The sequence below is a fragment of the Haemaphysalis longicornis genome, unplaced genomic scaffold (genome assembly GCF_048455015.1).
Source record: "Haemaphysalis longicornis isolate Haplotype H1 unplaced genomic scaffold, Haemaphysalis longicornis Haplotype H1 scaffold_8, whole genome shotgun sequence".
NCBI lineage: Eukaryota > Metazoa > Arthropoda > Arachnida > Ixodida > Ixodidae > Haemaphysalis > Haemaphysalis longicornis.
Window position 1 is genome coordinate 146,342,719 of NW_027526445.1, and position 20,903 is coordinate 146,363,621.

The following is a 20,903-nucleotide window of genomic DNA, read 5'->3' on the forward strand; positions in this document are numbered from 1 at the left end:
TGCCCTGATGTCGTCAGTAAGTTGGACAAGCTGGTGGACGTGGGAAATCTTGAGGATGCAGAGCACGCCATGAACTCGTTTGCACCGCAGGACCATGAATACATCACCCAGAATAGTCCGGCTCGCCTTGTCTACTATGTAGCAGGATACGTAGCCCGAAAAATGATCCAGAAGACAGACTGCCGACCTTGCTCTGAAAGACTCACTATTCCTGGGGAATCTGCTCGGTCAGATGCACGGAACGAGTTTATTGAAGAGTTTGACCATGGTGGCCTTCTTTATCCGTCTGGCGAGCTTGCCAGGCTTGTAACAACTCCGGAGGACTCGTTTACCGTCTTTTTTAGCCACAACAAGATCACCGCATCACGCATGACAGACCTTGCCACCTTCTTGCAGGGCGTGCAGTTGCCGAAAGTTGGCTGTTGCGACCATGAGCGGGAACTAACACTTGCAATAGTGAAGTTTTACATACTTTTACGATTCCGCTTCTATGCCAAGTCTTTGAACCGGGAGAGAGCGTCTAAAAGAGAACAGCTGAAGCACCTGAAGCTGAGGAGGTGTAACTAGGTCGCATTCTTGGAAAGGCTGGTCTTTCCCGCTATTATTTGTGTAAGCATTTTATGCATGTAAATGCGTACCGTTAAGGAAGAGCGCAGTTGAGAGACTCCCATGACTTGATTTGAACTAGGTCCCGTGTGACGATGTCAATTATTTCAGGTGATTTGAACCTATTGTTACAGTTCTCAAATGAGCCTCACACTAGTTTGTAAATACGATTTACTTTTATTATCTCATAAATTTGTCTCTTTGTCTCCACTGATAAGAACCCTTGTATGTATACAAAATATACCAAGTTCACAAATGAAAACATGTTGTCTGCTGTTTATTTCACTTTTAGGCATGCACGCATGTTGTATCGTTTAGCACATCTCTTTGGTTTCTCTCGTGAAACATGAAAAATTCATGACACGCGCGGAAGCGTACCGCACTGATGCTGAGAAGTAAAGTTCTTTAGGTAAATGAGCGAATTCTCTCGATGTGAAGGTAATCAGTAATCCCTCGTTAACACTATGTTGTAAAATCCGCTGAAAATTTTGATATAAGCGGAGTTTCGATTTAATTGAAACGCTAAAAATTTGTAGTTGCGGTAACAGAAGCTCTACTGCATAGGGGAGCTTTCGTATACAGACAAAATAATTCGCAGGAAAAACCATTTTTGCTATTAAGGAAGAAAGAACCGCGTGGTGCTCGGTCTACTTCTCGTTCGCAACTATTCCCAGAAAAGCGTTCTCGAGCTGCTGAATGCATCGCATGTTGGTCGCCGTCGCTACATTCAACTTCGTAGCAAAGCTTGCGCAGCATGTTGGTTCTTTTTGCCGTTGCAGGAACATCCGAGGGCTCCTCGTCGTCCGCATGATCAGCTCATTTGTGCGCAGCTATCTCAACGATGTCGGTGTGGGACAATATATTACAGCGTGTACTCCGCGTAAATTCACCATTCAGCGTAAATTTGAACGTTCCGCGCATACTGGGAGCTAAGGGTTCAAACGGAGACATTATCAGCTGTCTGTAACGGACTTTTCCTTGTGTACTCTACATTTCAAAATATTCGTGGCCTTCCGAAAAAACGTTTAGAGACAAAGGGGGACAAATACATATCGCCTATAGCAGCCATATATAATTGAGCGGTGAGAAAAAGTTTTCGACTTTAGCGATTTTTCGAGCCTTGCCATGGCTGGCGCCTTGCAGGTGTCGTGAAATTACCCCTCCTTCCCCGCCCCCCTACCCAAGACTAGCGACCATCCATGCAATAGCGTCATAACAGAAAATACAACTGCAACAGAAAATACAACTTCGTTTAATTTGAAAGAACTAGGATTCAGTATCTCACTCAGCTTCATTACAGCCACAAAAGATGTTTTTTTAACGAAAAAAGCAAGTAGTATTTAAAAACTTTCAAATTTCGCGCCACGGTGACGTGTTATGAGCAAGAATGACGTCATACGGGCCAACAATAAAACATAATTTTCAGTGCGTTAACTGCACGTTAGCATTCAAGTTATGCGGTCAAATGGAACTAGAGGCCCCATTACAGACGTCCAGTCATGTGTCGTCGCGACAGGTCAGTTAGGCGGCCGCCAATCGCACAAACAAGGTTCCGTGATGTCATAGAAAAGTTGCGGGAAATTGGATAGGGGGTCGCGACTGCTTCACACTTTTTTAATATCTCCGTTATTTGTTCGAAGATTGCGATGATATTGGTATCATTGTTATTGGGACTAAGCAGTATTTCTAATAAACCCAACTTGTATTTTGTCTTCATGGCTCCTTTAAGCCATTATTATTTTACTTGAAATACGTTATCAAATGATTTTCTGTGATGTTTTATGCATGTATGTGTTGTAGGTTGTTTACCTGTGTTGAAGGAAGCATGCTCCTTCTACGACTTGTCTGTATATAGAAATCTTTTTTATCATGTTATCACAGGATTCTCTGTGATGCCTTTGTATGTTCTAACCTCACAAATAAAAACTTTTGCATAGAACAACTTCAACTGTTGTTTTGTTCTTCGGACACCTGACAACTATTCGAATTCATCTTCGCAGCGCACAAATGACAGGACAAAGAGGAGGAAAACACTGGACAAGCGCTGAAGATGAATCCTGCCTTTCCTCCCCTTTGTCCTGTCATTTGTGCGCTGCGAAGATGAATCTGTACCAACTAGCCCGGTTTCCTACGCGACTATTCGAATTCGCTTCGAAAATATTCGACCCTAGGACTATTTGCTTCGAATTCGCTTCGAACAAAAATAACACTATTCGCACAAGCCTAATATTTTGTCATTGCAAGATGCACAATTTTGCCAAATGGTCAGGTGTCCACCACAAAAAAAAAAGTTGCATTGTGGGTAGTAGCCTGGAAGAGAATGCAGCCAATATTCCACACCCCCTGTGTTTGTGTTGCCCCTCTTCTAACTTTGCTTTAATATTGTGGAAATTGATGAAATGATTTTGTGCTGCTTTATATTGCCTAAAATAGTTGTCAAGCAACGTTTTACTATTTCCTGCAACTAATTTGGATTATTAACCTGACGTTGTCATATTGGGCATATTATTGGCATCTTGCATAAGTGCCACTCTGAAGCCTCTTAAATGTATACCCACTAGCCCCCTTCCCCTATCATCAGTCGCTGTTGACTTCCCCTACCCATGGCCTTCCATGTATTAAAAGGAAAGAATGGTTCATTAAAATTTTTGTCAGCAAGAGTTCACTGGTTACCTGTAAAATAGTAGCTACCTTAAGCATTTACCTTTGCCCTGCCTTGTGGTCTAAAAAAGTCTCCTTACACAAAAATGTGTCCATCGGGTGTTTCATTTGGGTGCGTGTCTGTGTATACTCAGATTAGTGTTTACCTCATCGCAGGAAGGTTAACCCTCCGTCATTGGATCAGCCTACCTGGATTTCCAGCACTTCAAACGTCATCAAGACTCGGCCACTTTGAATAGGTTTTCACTGTAATGCACATGTTTTGATATATTTTCGGTGATCCCTAACTTATTTTTTATGATCATTCTTTTTAGTTCTTGCAGTTGACTTTTTTTGCTATAACATTGAAAGGCTGAAAGGCATTCAGTATCTAGTCATTTTTTATAAGCATGTTTTAATTGCTATGGCAGCCAAATAGAACGGGTTGTTTCTAATTTTTGCCTTTTATGCATATCAAGTTTTTTTTTACCCCCACATCTTTTGGCCACCTTTTATTCTACTTTGACTTGTCATGTGTATTTTGAATAATAAAATTGCTAGTCTTGCAAAAGTTGCTCAGTGTGCTTATTGCTGCATTTAAGGTGTGTCGAGACGCTTTAGCTCAGTCAGATTTGTCAGGCCACACGAAATGCAGTAAAATGTGGTTATGCTGTCCCATCTATACAATATCAAAGTTGTTTTAGATGAAATAAGTTATATATGTGCACTCTTATTCTGATAACCACATTTCCATATACCCCTCGGCGTAAAACAGGAAGAGAGCTATAAGAGTCGTCTTGATGACATCTTAATAAGATGATAGCAAGATGGCTACAATGCCGCTGGCGTAAACTGCTGTGAGAGGTTTTCCTTTATGTCTCCACAATTACTAGAAAACATCTTCACAAGACATTATGTCTCTATCTGGCATGCTTAGAAGTCTTCTCGTAGATTGCTATTCAAAATTTTTGAGAATGTCGTCAAAACGGAGAATAAACGTTTTGTTGCTTTCAATCCAGATAGCTATGAGGTGTTTAGTATTCGTCCTGTAAACGTCTTGTTGGAATTTTTAGCAGTCTCTGAGATATCATCGAGAATATCTTGCAAGACTTGTAGCTCAGGCATAGCGTCGCGTTAGCCCAGCTACAGGATGGCTATCTCCAGTCTTGGCAATGTCTATAAAAATCTTCAGGTGTTGCGTAGACATCTTGGAGGTCTTGCCCAGATGTCGTATAGAAGTGTGGTAGCTGTCCTAATGTGCAGATCAAGATGTCTTGGACAGCTACACAAGATAAGTTTGAGAATTATACAAGACGTGCTTGCGTTCACTGGGAAGTGAACTGCGAGCTCAGAAACTTATCTGAGCTATTCGAAGCGGGCGTTTTGGGAGCGGGTTGAAACGGGAAGGGTGTTTTGGGAACGGGTTGAAACAGAAAGCGGCCAAACGGGAAGGGCGTTTTGGGAACGGGCGTACACGGGACGGGCCAAACGGGAAGGGCGTTTCGGGAATGGGTTCAAGCGGGGCGGGTTCAAACGGGAATGGGTTGTTTCGGGCTACACCCGAGTTCGCGCCATCCGTCCGCACTCCGTGGGCGGCGGAAACAAGCGACATGTGCGACAGCGCAAGACTCTCCGGCTTCACGGCCGGCACCGCGCTACCAGCCCGAGGCAAGCCGGGCCCCTCATGCTCGCCTCCGGCTCCTGCGAGGGAGAGCCCCCGACCCCGACGCGGACCGAGCGTCGCCACGGCCTCCGAACTCCATCGCGGCGGCAAGCCTCCCGCGCACGCAGTAAGGTGAGAGATTTTTGCCTCTCGGCGCACCGCATGACTGTGGGCCTGTAGGCTTTTCTTCTCCGCGTGTCCGGGGCGCCCACTGATTGGTTGTCTTTGGTTCATTTTTTTGCCAGCACCAGCCTGCTTATGTAACTAGCCGCTGTCGATGCTGAGGCAAAAATTTATGAGCGTGCAGCCGTTTTTTCGTGGGGTATGTGGGCTCTTCGCGCGGGAGTTGGACAGCTTTGTAGTCAGAATCTTAACGGCACAAGCGTTCGGCTCTCCCGGCGAAGGAGCCCCGAAGAAGACCCCCGCGCGCCTATGAAAAGGCTGATTTTTACGCAGATCTCGCTATATTAGAGACTGCTGATATCCGTTTCCTCGGCTCCTTTCCACCGCAGTTAGGTTTTGTCTTGAAGCAAATACGGCAGCCACTTCGGGGTTGGGGGTCTGAGGGAAACGAGGAGTTGAGAGATGTTTCCGCTGCACGCCGCTACTCGAAGTACAAACAAAGACACCAGCAGGGGTGCCCGGGATGCCGCGGACGGGGAGAGCCCGCGGGCGTGCAGTTCTGCGATTGCGTCGGGTGGGCGAAGGTTTCTCACCACTGCTGATATTCGGCAGTCTCTGTTCTTATTTTGTTAGCATGTAGGGTAGCCGATACGTATACTTTTAAAGTCTTGTGTGCAAATATTTCATCATGTCTTACCTTTATCATTTCTAACGCTCGCGCTCATGATAAGTATGTCTAGAGATTTGCTCGGTTTTATTGTTTATTTCTGAGTATTGACTGACGAAGAGCGTCTGAAATGTGCTTACAAGCCTCTCCAGGCGCCAACATTCTTGTATCATGTGTGCGACCGCCAAGTTATACATTTTGTAGCTTTTATGTTTCGATGTTTTGCAGTTTTTCAAGTAGCTCATTTTCGTAGCCGTTCCTTTGAGTTGTTTGCCGATGTTTTAAGAAGCGTTGCGGTCTACTTTGGGTATTCTTGTCATAATAGACGGGAAGGATGGCTTTAAAACAGGTAGGGGTGAGTGTAAAAATGTGCCGGGTTAAGTGACCAACAATTGCTAGTGCCCGTAGGTTTCCACTTGTTCGTGAGATATAACTCCAATAGAGTGAGCTCTTGTATATAATTTTATTTCTGTCTTGTAGAGCCTTCGTTTAAGCCGTTTGTGGTAATTTATATGCAAGGGCCGTCTTTGCTCGAGTGGCGATTGCCCAGACTGCGCTTAGGTTTTGATTTGCAGATTATTTTGAGTTGGCTAGCGGTTTGATTTATTTCGGGTTATGGTCTATGCGACCTGTTGTCTAAGGACAGATTTTGTTTCGCGTCAAGCTCCCAAGAACTGAGTGTGCGGCCCGGCTAGCGGAGCTGGTTTTTCGATCTTTTTTAGTGTATGAGTTTTAGAATGCGCATGTTATTTTAATGTTATTCATGGTGTCCTTGTTATTTTCTTGTTGTGTCGTGTAAAAGAAGTGTTTCGCCTGTGTTTGACAAGAGACTGTGCGTGTGTGAACTGAAAACGGAACTCTGTTAGGTGCACGCGTGTGTGGTGACTGATCCAGCCTACATACTTCATCGATCAACATGTGTGCGAGCCTGTTGTTGTCTTCTCGAGTCCGCATGCCATGTCATTTCAGTATCTCTGTGAGTTGGCGAAAATGTTTTCTTATGTTTTAAACTTTGTGCAAGAGTGAGGGCACTCTTTTTTTCCGTCGGGGAAGGTGTCGCGAAGAGGAGATCCCTTGATGTTTTCTGGTTGTCTTTTAGTTCTGTGCGGCCGCCGGGGCTCTTCCTCCCAAGTGTTTGTGTGAAGGCGCTTCGGACGCGGCTGGGCCCTGCCCCGTTTTTTCTAAGAAGAGCATGCGAAGTTTGTCTCTGCGCGCTTACCGACCGAGAGAGAGAGAGAGAAACCGAGAGTCGCGGCTGTTGGGGGAAGCGAACCCTCGCCTCGACTTCTGTTACGGCACGCACTGGCGTCTCCGACCCCCGTTGCGCGCCTACGCGGGCCGCTATGTTCTCCGACCCCCGGTCTCGTCCAAACGGCCGCCTCTCTTTTCTCCTTTTCGAGTTTGTATACCTTTACTTTATTCTCCCCAGTAATTCTTTTGCCAGAAACGGGCGCCTTCGAGTTAGAACTTTGTGTCTTCTGTGTGTGATTTTTTCCTTTTCACTTTGGCGGGGACATGTCTGATTGGAGCTAAGAAACGTCTTCCTGATTGGCTGCGGGTGTGCCTTAGACTTGCTCCCGGTAGTCCGCACACGCTAGGATGCGCTTTTTCCCCCAATGCGTCCCCCCAAGGCAAATATAAACGCGGCCCCTCTGGCTATTGAGCGAGCGGCGAGAGAGCGAGCAACACCAGGAGAGCCGCTTGCTGCCGATCGTCGGGGCCAGACGCCGGGAGCCCTTCGCCCGCCAACCATGTTTCGTTAAGTACTCTGAATCTTTTGACTGCCTTTTTCATCTATGTAATAAGTGTAATTGTCTCAAGTTTGTATGTGCTAAATGTCATCAATGTCATCCGTAAAGTAAACAAGTTAACCTTAAAACTTCTTCGACGTCTCGACTTCTTCCTTCCGATCTTCATGCTACAGTAGCGGCAGTATGTGACCAAAATAGTACGTTACACCCATTCTCCTCGCCGCGCCAGCTGCGCTCTCCACCGCTCACCCCCTCTCCTCTCCGTAGCGAACACTCTCTCGCGAGGGGCATTGGATTGGATTGGATTGGATTGGATTGGATTGGATTGGATTGGATTGGCTTGGCTTGGATTGGATTGGATTGGATTGGCCTGGCCTGGCTTGGATTGGATTGGATTTGGATTGCATTGGGTTAAAGTGGATTGTGTTGGATTGTGTTGCGTCATAGCCGCGGCAGACGCGCTGGGGCCGGCGCATGTGCAGTACTCTCTCTTCCGCGGTTTCCTCTCCTTCGGGCGCGCTGCGCATATAACCGGTGTGCCGTTCTCCGGCGAAGGGACATCCACGTTTGGCTCAAACACCTAGAATCCACGCCGCTTTACAAGTAAGCCAACGTCGTCATCGACTGGGACCGGCTTACGCAGTCCCCTCAACGTTATGCGCGCTATAAAACGCGGTCCCTTCGCCGCTCCGCCTATGCGTCGCATCTACACAGGGGTTCCCGCGAGGGGAGATGGGAGTTTTTTTTTAATTTGCTTCTTCGCTCCGTTAGGATTGAGCAACCAGTCAATGGCCGATATACCACCACTGACGGCATCTCATTGGCGAAGCGTCAGTTGACATGCACCTATTTGTGAATGTTCAGATTCCTACCTCACTACATTTAAACATCGCCTATCTTCTACAATCTACAATAAAAGAGTAAAAAGAACGCTTCACTTTATCTTGAGAAACATATCATTGGTACCACGCGGCCTTGATCTACTAACTTATTTCATGGATGTGCCCAGCGCTGTTTGTCTTTTCTGCCTCCTTACCAAGGTGCCACTTCACCCGCCAGTGAAATGAAGCGGCTTTTGTTTCAAGGCGAATGATAGGCATCTTAAGTAAGGGCCTCGGTTTCAGATTATTGCTCTTTTTGTATTTCTCCGCACAGTGCACAGTCCCACGTGTGAAACGGCTCTCCGCGGGAGGGAACCGCGAGCCGACCCTAATGGAAACTTAACGAGGGTACTTAGGCACGGCTGGCACCGGACGTGAGCCGAATGGCCGACTGCGTTCATTCGTCCACTGCTCAGCATACAGCAGCGGAGTCGCTTTGCGAGTGAATTCACACCTGAGCCCGACACTTCAAGGTGGTTCGTGAACGTGGGCGAGAATAAAAGCTACCCCGCTCCGCGAGGCGTCGGAATAAATGACGCTCTCGTTTCACGCTTCGCTTCCAATTCACTTTGACTATGTAAGTAGATTTTGGGATGGCTGCAAAACAAGAAGGAGGGTTTCGCGTGGGCCACGCCGGTCTTATACGAACACTATAAGACACCGAACTCAGTCTAAAAAATAGGTCAGCGTATAATGATGCCCAAATTTGAAGGTGCGAGCGACACGACGCCTCAGTGACTGGGCCCCACAACGTACGCGCACTGCTTTGCCCAAGCAACAGAACTGGCTCCGCCAGCCTTATTGCAATCTTCCTGTTATGATACCTTCTGACGCCATAGACGGTAGCTGCTCCGGTCAAAGAATAGTCTTCTAGCATTGAGTAGTCTCCGAGTATAGACTTTTCCCGGCAAGCTTCATGCTTACCTTCCATGTGGGGGAAGGGCGGCCGCATTTATGTAATAAATCCGGGCTTGCAATCAACGCAAAAATTATTTGAAATTAGATAACTGGAAAGCAGAGACACCGAACTAAACAACAGCAAAACGCCATTTCTTTGAACTCTCTTGTTATGGCAGCGCAGCGGGGCGGAAGCTCTTCAGAATACTCATACTTCGTGCTATGTAGTGCCCAAAATCGCGCTATTTATTTTGCATGCGCAGGAAATCCCGCCTCCGCGGCTTCCTCTGCAAGCAAAGGAGCCGGAAAACATGCGACGCTTGAGTCTCTGGACGCGCCGGATCTCGCCGCAAGGATAGAATCACGCTCTCTGCTTGTCCTTCGAGCCAAAACACTGCGGGAGACGTAGAGGCGGTGAGCACAGAATCGCGTTCCATGATTTGCTCGCCGAAGCAGATACCTCTTCAAGCGTGTAATTGTAAAGCTTTTTCCGATGGGCTCCGACAGCGCTATGACGCCAGTGCAAGTAGTTAAAAATGAAGGGAAACCTCACAGAAAACTTCCAGAAACCGGTGTCGTCGTGCTGGTAGGCCGATCGGAGGAGCCCTTGGTCGCGTTTCTCCTCCGCAGTGCCCTTACCTCGTGAAATGGATCGACAGAGCCCATGTCGAAGTTGCAGGACCCTCAAAGCACACATCTGTCTCTGCATGTCATTTACCCTCATTGCGAACTTCGTTTCCCACGCAGCCTAAGCAAAAGGGCTGAAGCCGTGCTGCATCGTCTGTGCCTCAACGTGGCTTACACGCGAGCATTCAAGTTCGGAATAAGGTGGGAGAACATATCACTGTTCCCCACATGCGCTGTGCACGAGACAACTAAGCACTTGTCTTTCTGCTCGCTATTTGCCGCCGAGCGAGCAACAGCGGCTAACTGCCTGTCTCGTGCCCGACGCGCAGCAAGGCTTCTATTGTGTCACTTTCTGCCCCCTTGCCAGCCTTCAGAGGCGAAAATTTTGCATACTTTTGTAGCTTGAGCTACGAGTTTCGCGTGGCTCTTGGAGAGTCGTGCTGCGCATGCGCGAGGAGCAGTGACGTCCCACGGCGCACAGAAGGTTGCTCGCTGCTCGGCGTCTCTCACACACCCCCCACGTCCAGCTCTTCGCCGACCTCCGTTCCGCACGTGGCGGCCTGGCCCACTGGATGATTATGCGAGGGGTGGCCGGGTGTGGAGCCGATGGCTCGTGCGTCGCAGCAACACCGGCGTGCGACTGTGTAACCAACATAGCTCTGGGGCGATCGGTAACGCTGCGCCGGAACCGCTTGATAAATATACATGTGCCACATAATGCGTATACTGTATGTGGGTCATTGAAGCAGCAGTAAGCATGATAATCAAGCTAACCCTAGTCAACCAGGAAAGTTAAGAATAAGCAGCTGAACCTTGGCTCACGCTACGAATATCCTGGCATAGCCGAGCTCAGCCACTGCTAATTTTTTTTTCCTATGTTGATTTGGCGTTCTCTACTCTTTGATAACATTTTCTCTTCTTTTGGATTAATCTATCTGTCTATAACTTCGTTTCTGGCATTTTATTTGGTCTCGTTTTTATATCTTATTTTTGTTTTCCATATTTTTGTTGTTCAATTGTTATTCACCCCAATTCATCGTAATCATTCCCATACGGCATAGCAAGCACTGCCTGCTGCAGAGCTGACCTCTCCAGTTAACATTAAATAGGCCTCTGTCGTCCCCCGCAATACAGGCAAGGTGATTTGATCCAAAGGCGGCACCGCTTATTTTCCACGCGATGGTTGCGGCATTTCGCTGCACCGACGTGCTCCTAAAGTCTGTCATTCTTAAAAGAAAGCAAAGAATTGTCGATTTTACTTTATTTCGCAAACTCGAGATGGAATTCAGTTCACTTCGTACTGAAGTTGACATTTCTATTTAATTTGGTAGCTTAAAATACCCTTCGGGCCCGTGTTCTTCGAGATACCTTTACTTTGATTGCCCTCGTTTGTTTGCGTCGGTTCCTATTCGCCTTTATACGCTCGTATATGCATCGCAGAAAAACGGAGAATCGCTGTTCTTTACCTGCCACACCCCTTCTGTCTCCCATAAGTTCCTCGCCTCACGGTAACTGTGCAAACCGGATCAGTGTCCCAATATATACACTCTGTAGCTTGGCGACCATCAGACTTTGTTTTGCGTTATTTTTCAGGGCGTAAAATTGGACAATAACCCGCGCTAACATTTTCTTCCACTGTGTGCGCCGGACATTAAGGCTAGGGGAGAAGCTTCTTGGTTTTTTCTTGTCTTATAATTCCGCTGTTCCTTATGCCAACGGACCAAAGTCCTCCAAAATAAACGCCCCAGTTCACTTTCATTGCCCCCTTCGGAAGCAAACATGTCACGCTTAGTGATCTTGAACACACAGGCAATGGAAGCGAGCCATCTCGGTCATTTCACCGGCGGGTGCCGTCCCGTGGGAATTAGATCGGCAATTTCTGAAGCAGTCGGTTGTCTGTAATGGCCGCACTGCTCGTTCAATCTCTTGTGCCGTCCGATCTTTACGCAGGGACGGAACATCGGCCCTGTGGGGACGGATCTGAGAGCTTCTTATAAAGAACAAAGTGGTGCACGGTGCAAGAAAAAGTTTTCACTAAACCTGCGGAACGAGCTAGCCGGCAGGTGTGGAGGCCGGACAACCTTTATGGAATACGAAGAGGGCGGGACCACTCCGAGATTCCTTCCGGTAAATCTTCCAAACCGTGCGACTATGACCCTCCACGTATCGAGCTCGAAGCGTGGTAATCCGACGGCATCTTGCTCAATCCTTGTACAGTTGCGGCCGTATATTGATTTATGTGCCCTCGAAGCCATACCCATTGCGCTACGCGTGGTGACACCCATATATTGAGCAATGTGGGTATACCCGGAGTAACCTTAGGTTGACTACGAGCTCAGGTGGAGGTGGATTTATTTTGACCAGAAAGTGACAAGGCGACGAGCATTGAGCGTTTATAAATTGTTGTCCAAGCCGTTTAGACCGCGAGCACGGAAAGCCTTTGCAGACTCTTTGTTCCTTAGTGGTGTGAACCAGCCTGCGTTGTTTTACACGCGGAAAATTCCTGTGCTAACCCCGGTAGGACATTTTCGCGCAGATTGTTTACGTCGCTGCTTCACGGACGATTGCTGGTGGTCCACCTGCAATAATGAAAAACCTTTAGCTGAGAACAGTGCTTATGGACAAGGGGCGTAGGTGTATATGTCATATGTAATAAACGTTAAAACGCAAGAGAGCAAAACAAGCTAAACAACAATGACAAAAAAATTGCTGGGGTTCTTCGTTAGTTATGTGAGGGGCTTGAACGTAGCACACCCTAAGTTCAAAATGCCTTTAGTTCCGGCGTTTTGTATTCTACGCTTCTTTTCGTTGCGATCAATGACGTTCTCTGGACGAACGAGCTGCACTGGAGCCTTGCAGAGAAGTACTCGGCTTGTCACCTGGTACAAACTCACTGTTCGAAAAGAGACAGATTAACTACCTCTCAACGTGCCTACTTTCGTCGCGATATGGCTCATATCCCTTCATAAGACATATCCAGAAGGATCTCTTTATAAATTTTTACTACGATTTCTGGTCATGCGCGCCCGTAGTAATTGGGGCGTTCAGTTGAATCCAGGCGGCTATGGGAGCGCATCCCAACTACCTCTTGCCCCTGAAAGCAGCCTGTTCAGGAGTTCCAATGCTCGTCTATCCGAGCCAAGGCACAGAAACGGAATCCGGTGATGGCGCGCCACTTGCATGAGATACCCGCAAAGTCCGAAACGTGCACCCAGGCTATTTAAAATCCGTTGGCACAGACTGGGGAGAAAGGCGTTAAAATATCCTCTCTCTCTCTCGAGAGAGAGAGAGCACACTATCTCGACGTGCGGCACAGTATTAGTGTGGCCAACTTGCCAACCTGAGCGAATATCTCTGGTCTTCTCCAGTCTTCCCCCAGCTGGTAAAAATAAATGGGGCGTCGGTGTCACGTCTGAAACGGCGTGAAGAGCGGGATATACATCTCCAGGGGTGCGTGATGGAATGTTGCTGGGAATAAATCTGGCAACTAACATACGGTGGCAACCTTGCGAACGCTCCAAGACGTTGCCGCAAGTGTCCGCGGCGCCGCGTTCTCTAATTACTGTCGTAACCAAGCGATGCGGGCTTTTGTGAGCCAGGTCAGTCAGCCGGGGAGGAGAGCGGCAAAACATGGCAGTGCGCGTCCTAAAAAATGATTAAATAATAAAAAAGGACCCGTATCTGTTCACTCAGCGGCAAATGTCGTAAAGACGACAGACTTCTGCCGCCAAATACCGAGTAAATGCCTCTCTTCTCATCACCCACACACCTTTCACACTTTTCTTCTCCCGTCTCAATTCTCCCACGATAAACATGTGGAGGTTTGTTCAAGTTAATTCAATTTTACCGCATTCCATTTTTTTTCGCGCCACCTATTACAACCGTTCGCCCCTATTCGACTTGGAATGCAGCCACCAGTTCTAGTCTACGGCGCGAGCTCTTTTTGAATTTTTGTGTTAAAATACCGTTTTCCACACGTATTGCTTATTTCTATCGCAGAAATCAAGGGCACGTCGATTGTCAGTTAAAAAAATCGTGCCTAGTCCCGTTAACGACATCTTTGCCGTGCGACTGATAGCATCATTTTTTATTAGTTACAAGATGATTTTGAGGGTACTGCCACAGACACTAGTATATTCGTTTTCTGGGGGCGACAATATCAGTATGCAGACGAATTTCGGTTTTTTTTTTCAGAGTCCTGCTAATCGTATCTATAACTCGTCCTGCAATGCAGTATAATATCGGAGTCCTCTCGTTGCGTGTTTCCAAACGCTTTGTTGTACAGCGAACCCACGTTACATGTGGGATGTCACTGCGCGCGCTATTCTTTTGAGCGCCTGCTAATTGGTGCCCACCGTTCAGTCCCTGTGGCCTCGATGTAGAGTACTGAGTACTGCAGCTGACGGATTGGGTTGCAGCCGCAGCTGGTTTGTCTTGGTTTTCATTGAAGTTTTTTTCTAATTTTTTCCCCTAAACTCAAGTCTACGCGTTTTTTTTTTTAATAATAGGGATTTCCAATGTTTTAGGTCGCTGTAGGCTTGGGGTGCATCCGATGACGACGTTTAATTACCGTTCTCAATCGCGCAAACAGACATGTCAAGTGGGTGCTCTGAGCAGCGAAGTGTTTCGAAATAGGCCCTCGGGTGATTCTGACTGAATGAATTAACGATTACAATGGTGAAGGTGGTGGGGTGGTGATAATGATGATGGCCTCGTTGTGTTCGACGCGTATCCACAAGGGGGATTGGCAACACCGAACGCGTTGACTGGGCTCGTTTGGGGCTTGGGTGTTAAATTTAGATTATCTTCGGTAAAACAAATCGGGGCGTTAAATGAAAGAAAGTGCACTGAATAAAGTGGGGAACCCTCTACATCGCTCCTTCTTCCCTCTTAAAGGTCTTGGCTGTTTCCTTCTCTCGTCAAGAAGCTAATTAAAACAAAAGAAGAAGTACAACAGGAACGGCGACACACCTCACCCCGACACCCAGCTCTTCCCGGCGTCTTGACCCCAAAATTCAGGTATGTCTTCGAGGCGTCGGGGAGCACGCCCGAGGCAGCTACGGCGTAACGCCATGAAGAGGTCTGGGTGGTTGCAGATAACGCCTAAACGTGTAGGTATAGAAGAGGCTCGAAAAAGGTGTGTGCAGCAGTGTATTTGCGAAAGCACGCGCCTGGGCAGTAGCAGGAACGCAGGAACACTTCCATGAAATAGTGCGAAAACGAGTGGAAGATAAAACATTTCCAAACTCTTGGTCAGAAATAGGTATCATGCGTGAGTGAATAACCAGCTTTCGAAGAAATTTGTGCTGTAAATTTCTCCGGGAAGCAAAATCTAGCTATGCAGTCATTGAAGGAGGGATTGAGGTGGTGTTCAGTCCTAGATTTTGGGAGCGATGTAAGAAATTATGGAGATAAACATCTAACGAACAAATCGATAAGTGTGCTGAGCGGAAAGTGTAAACAGCCTTTCGATGCGCATAATCACCTCGCAAACGCCATGTTGTTTCCCGTGCCTGTTATCGCACCTCGCCGAGCCTGCCTCATGACAGTAGTTCGGATTTAGCGCTGCCCCGTCGTCACTACGATTAATTGACCTTGAATGAGGTGTGGTTGTAGAGGAAGCGCCCTTAGAGAGTAATGTCTTTGTGTCCTTAAATGTATGCCTGCTTCCCTCTAAATGTTTGCTTCCCTCTCGCTCGCCTCGGTCCCTGTTCTGTCCGCCTGTCGAGCGAGGTCCTAAGCGTTCGCACCTCATTGTAAGACATTAATTTCCCAAAGCACTTAGGTCTGCCTACGCGATTTTAAGGCAGAATCCTATGGATTATGAAAGACTTCCATACTCTTGCACCGTGCTTGCGTCGCTTTATATTTTTTTATTTGCCTTTTAAAGCGGCAACTATTTAAGTTTTCGCTATTGTTTGCCATTAATGTTATAAAATGCAAAATTTTGCGGCAACTTTCAATTTGGCTTAGAACGCCTTCGGAGGACGGACTACGAATTAATAGAAACAGGAGGAAAATGGAAATTCAAGAAAGAAAGACTACTTCGCCAAGCGTTTTCGTTCTATCGGCCCAATTTCGGTTGCCGGTTCTGAGAGGCTGATTAAGAAGTTGTCTCGCAATTACAGTGGCTGGTTGCGGTTTGCGCAATGCAATTTAAAAACGACACATTTCTTTTTTTTTCATGCAACCAACATTCAGTTGGATGCATGTCTGCGACCGGAAAATGGATGTATGATTTTAAATATCTCTATGCTGGGTTAAACAAATTGAATGGAAAGATGTCTGTTTTTCAGGGAAAAAACAGTTTCCTATGAAGGATGACGAGAATTCAATACGCTTCTTTGTCTTCCTTAAGCGTTCCATAGGGAAAACAGAATTTTCCTTTAGCCAATAAAGAGGCGGGCACAGTTTTACATCAGGCAGAAACAAACCACGCGCAAAAGCAAATATGTCGAGTATACTGCACAATAATTACATTTTGGCGATTGTCTGGTTTATGTAACTAAGAGAACATACGTACCGACTTGTACGGAGTTTGGATTATTTTGTTAAAAACAAACGAAGATTTCCGAGAGAGACTGCTCCTCCTTTGTTCGGCTCTTGCAAACAAGCGACACAAAACATCCTCTCACTTACGTGCATCTGGTAGGTGTCAAAACCAGAAGGTGAATTTGCGACTCTGGATGCTTGTTTTCTCGTTGTAACATAGTAAGTTTGGTTTGGTATTATTTCCTTTGCACCCTAACGAAAGCTGCAGGTTGAGCTTTGTTGTCTGAAACATGCCCGGAAGCGATGCCCACGTCAATAAAAACATTGAACGCTGTACATGTTTTAGTCGATTTACCCACAGGCAGTCCCTAATTCCACTTCGGACCAATCTAAAATCACTCGCATGCAGTCGACGTACTTATATACCCTTGTTTGCCTTGTCCGGAAGTACAGCCGGTAAAACGCTTGTCTATAACAGCGATTTCAACTTCAACCAGCTACATACGAAAACTGCCGAATAATACTCGTTCCAAACATGTCGGAGGCAAAAGCGAAGGGCTAAGACTTCAGAATTCCGCAGTAGTTTCATTCAAATCCCGCTCCGGCGGGGCAGGATAGGGCTGAGAGTACGAACGCTGTGTTATAGACAAGCCTTTTACCGGCTGTACTTCGTGATATCCGTTGGAAAGAAATATGGCCATTTAGGAAACAGGTGCAGTTTTATATAAGACTTTGCATGAATTTTTTTATAGTAGTAACAGTGTTTTGCACCAAAGAATGTTGGGAGTCTCGGACTACCAAGACCTAAGCAAACCTGCAAATCGTCTTCATGGTTCTTTTAAACTACTCATGGCAGGACAATTTCTGAATGTAGACAGCAATGGACTCAATTTAAGTTGATTTTAATTGCAGGGCCCAGTGACGAGGTTATAGCCCTGTTCAAGACTGACAGGGAGCTACCGGACAAAACGACGTCTTTCAAACCCTTACGCACATGGGTCACATACGCAAGATGATGCTGTTGGAACGAAAGCATACGATGTGTTTTATGCTGTACAGCCCGACGCCGTAATCAAACGACAGCAATTCTGACCAATCGTCATGATTGAATTCCTTGATTTCTTCCGGCCTTGCACTGCTGACTGCGCCGAGGCTTGTTGGCTTTGCGACGAAGTCACTTTGTGGAACAAGGTGCTGAACAACTATGGCTTGAACCTGTCCGAAAGTGAGCCGGGCAACTTGGCCCTCACGAGCTTTCAGTTCTGCCACTGCATGGAAGCCGCCTTCTGCAAGCTCGAAGAGCCGTACGGTTCGTCTTTTTTCCTGACTTGGTTGCCACGAAAGCACCGCTGCGTCCAAACGATGCGTCTTGACAGTATTGCCCGGCGGTGGACATTCGACATGACAGAAGAACTATCAGGAAAGCTGCAAAACATCGGAGACACGACTGACCTCCGACACCTGGAACTAGAAGGGGACGTTAACGTTCAAGAAGCCTGCGGAGCGTTGGAAGCATCGGTCGCTCGCCTCGAAAGTATTCACCTTACTGACATAATTTGTGACGGAGAGCCCATCTCATTTGAAGTCGCAACGCTTGTGAACCGAGCTTCGCCGCGTCTTGGAAGAATGACTGTGGATGACTATTTCATGTCCGACTCGAATGGGATGCTGGACGCGCTGTTGCGTTGCCCAGGGCTGACAGATTTGACCCTGAAGTTGCCACTGATAAAAGAACTTCCGTTGAGGGTTGTCGACTTGCTTGAACATCTCCCGGAACTGAGAAAACTGTGCCTTGACTTACCGGAACGCGAATGGTGCTGCACTTACTCGGGCCTATACACTACGTTCACATCGACAACACGGCTTGAAGACCTCCACGTCGTAGTTCGTACGGAAGCGTTCGCCGAAGCTTTGTGTTCGGCCGTGAAATTTGCTGCTTCCTTGAAGGCGTTTCACTTGGAGAATTTTTGCGAACATGAGTTCTGCGTTGAGGAGCAAGTTGCGTCGCTGCTGTGCGACAATACGACGCTTCAGATGCTCCGCGTATCCAACTTCGAATTTCATGACGCGGGTACAGAGCTGATCACCAGTGCTCTTGCACGCAACGTCGTACTGGAGATTTTAGATTTATCCGACTCGAAAGTTACTACGTACGCGTTTGTTGATTTGATCGGAGCCCTTGACTATAACGGTTCGTTGAAGACGCTCAAGATCGGAAAAGTGCCTTATTTGCCGGAGGGGTGAGTGCGTTGCAGTTTTGCTTATTACGGTTCACGAGACAATCCATTTTATTTTGCAGAAAACGCAAATCGACAGTCATTACGGGATGCACAAAATGTGCGGTGACCTAATAACAGAAACTTTGCGACAGCATGCTAGCAGTGAACGTGCTCCGCAAAAAATATGCTTATGAATATCTTGTATGCGTGTTTTAACGAAAGCCGCTATTAGGCCACGCAGTGAAACATGGCTTACCCATCAGTCCATAATGTGCCATTCATCCCTGCAAATTCACGCTGTGCGCTGTGTTTATTTCTTTCGGGACATACTAAAAAAAACATAGTACGCGCTTAGTGTAACTCCTAAAAATCGGGTGAAAACTCATTCAGTGATTTTTCGGCCGTAGCGTCGTATTAACATACGCACAACTGGAAAGGTGATGCAATGGACGTGGGAGACTCTCTTGTCTATGCCAGCCTTGTTAGGGCTTTGGCCAACCTAGCCGATTAACCATTTTGCGTTAATGTTTCCTGTGTCCTCTCGTGGCCTTACTAACTGATCCTCCGGATCGTTCGCAGGGACGAGTTCCTCTCCACCCTCATCACTCATCACGGCCGCATAGAGATCTTGTCCTGGAGCGACAAGTTGGTGAAGGTGATCGGAAACATCTTGTCCTCTCCGGAAGCGTGCCCGCAGCATCTGGTCCTCGACGCGCGAAGCAAACTGTCCGGGCCGTCGCTACACCTCCTCAACGAAAGCCTTCGTGCTGTCACGTGCTCTGTCAGGACTCTGACGCTCGTCGTGAGCCACGGCATCGGCCCTTCCATAGGAGACTTGTTCTGCCCAATCCTGTCCCGAGCGTGGACCATCACGGCGCTCAAGCTGCAGCTGCACAAAGTGACCCTGTCCCACGGTTTCCTGAACCCTGAGTGGCCCGGGGGAATCCACTTCGGTTACCCGCAGGGCGAGTGCGAATCTGATGACTGGCCTACGCACCAGATGGGAAAGATAGGAACCGTGGCGAGGAAGAAGATCGGGGATGAGTATGACTGCTGCTGCCAGGGAATCCTGTCCTTAGCCCTCTGCCTCAGGCACAACGCTACCGTGACGTCTTTCGACATCGACGGGATGAGGGTTGATTTTCCGGGCTTCGTCGTCTCCCGCAGCACCACCCGCAACCTGTCTATGCTGAACGACGCGGTACGCTTCGTCATATACGAAAGCCTGGACAAGAACCGCGCTCTCGCTTTCGAAAACCTTGCGGATTATCCTTCGCTCAGGGACCAGCTGACCAAGCTGACCGGAATGAGCGAAGCCGTGTGTGCGGCGGCGATTGAATCGGCTAACTCTTGGCTTCGCAAGATGTTCTTCGTCATAACCGGTGTCGTTTGCAGCTCCGTGAAGTGCCACTCTTCTCAACGCGTGCAGCTGGACGCTTTGAGCGATTCCTGCGTGCAAGGAATTACTCGTTACCTCAGCGTGACGGACGTTAAGGATGAAGAGTAGGCCTCACCACCAACTCTGGACGTTCGTCTGCGTGCAACGCTGAACCCGCTCTCTAGTGCCCAGTGAGGATACACCCCTGAATCAGGTTTATTGTGCGTTGGTGCCTGTGCTGTCTGCACACTGTCGTTATAGCTTGGCTCCTCGTCACCGGGTCACGCCTCAGAAAACGTAGTTTTTTTTATTCTTATAGAAGCTTTTTTATTTATTTTCGTTGTGGAGCAATCTGATATATTATAAAAGGAAGGCTAATTTTGAAACCGCAGTAGAATTTTTTACTGAGATAAATGTAAATGAACCATGCGCAGGGTATATCTAGAAGGAGGGTTCTGGTTTGGACTTCTTGGTGGGTCACTGTAACGAGATAACATCGCTAACAATATACGGATCAAGGTAGTGGCATACATAAAGTGAACGCAGAGCACCGCATGTATCGCGCTGTGCCGTTATGAAAAAATAAGATCATCCTACGAATACTGAGAGTACACAAAAATTTGTATTTGTGGACATCCAAACTACCCTACGTGTTTTTGGCTGCTGCTTCAGACCAAAGGGCAGTACGTTTTAGCAACCTAGGATATCTTTATAATTAACGCATCTAAAAGAACTAGGAAACTTCCTTTTCAGTATCCTGTTTTTTCTGACATCTAGCGTTTTTAGTGACGACCGAGTTCGCCCAGGTATTCCCGGAGGAGTTCCTGGAAAAAAAAAACTTACTCGTTAATCGGTTGTGAAAAGGAGAGAAAAGAGATACGAAAACGCACTAAATTCTTATCAGTGTCTTTTCTGTTTCTACTTCGTCTCTGGTTTACCATTGCTTTGCCCAGTGTCCT

The 20,903-nt window shown here is 47.3% G+C and overlaps 1 protein-coding gene across 1 annotated transcript; it reads left to right on the forward strand.

The window, feature by feature from the left end:
* The first annotated feature begins 4,856 nt into the window (after nucleotides 1-4,856).
* LOC144148513 (uncharacterized) lies at nucleotides 4,857-20,442 on the forward strand. Its single transcript, XM_077680036.1, has 3 exons — nucleotides 4,857-5,036; nucleotides 17,539-17,651; nucleotides 19,146-20,442. Exons 1-3 carry the CDS (start codon nucleotides 4,857-4,859, stop codon nucleotides 20,071-20,073), a joined length of 1,221 nt encoding a protein of 406 aa, XP_077536162.1. The 3' UTR covers nucleotides 20,074-20,442.
* Nucleotides 20,443-20,903: the final 461 nt, after the last annotated feature.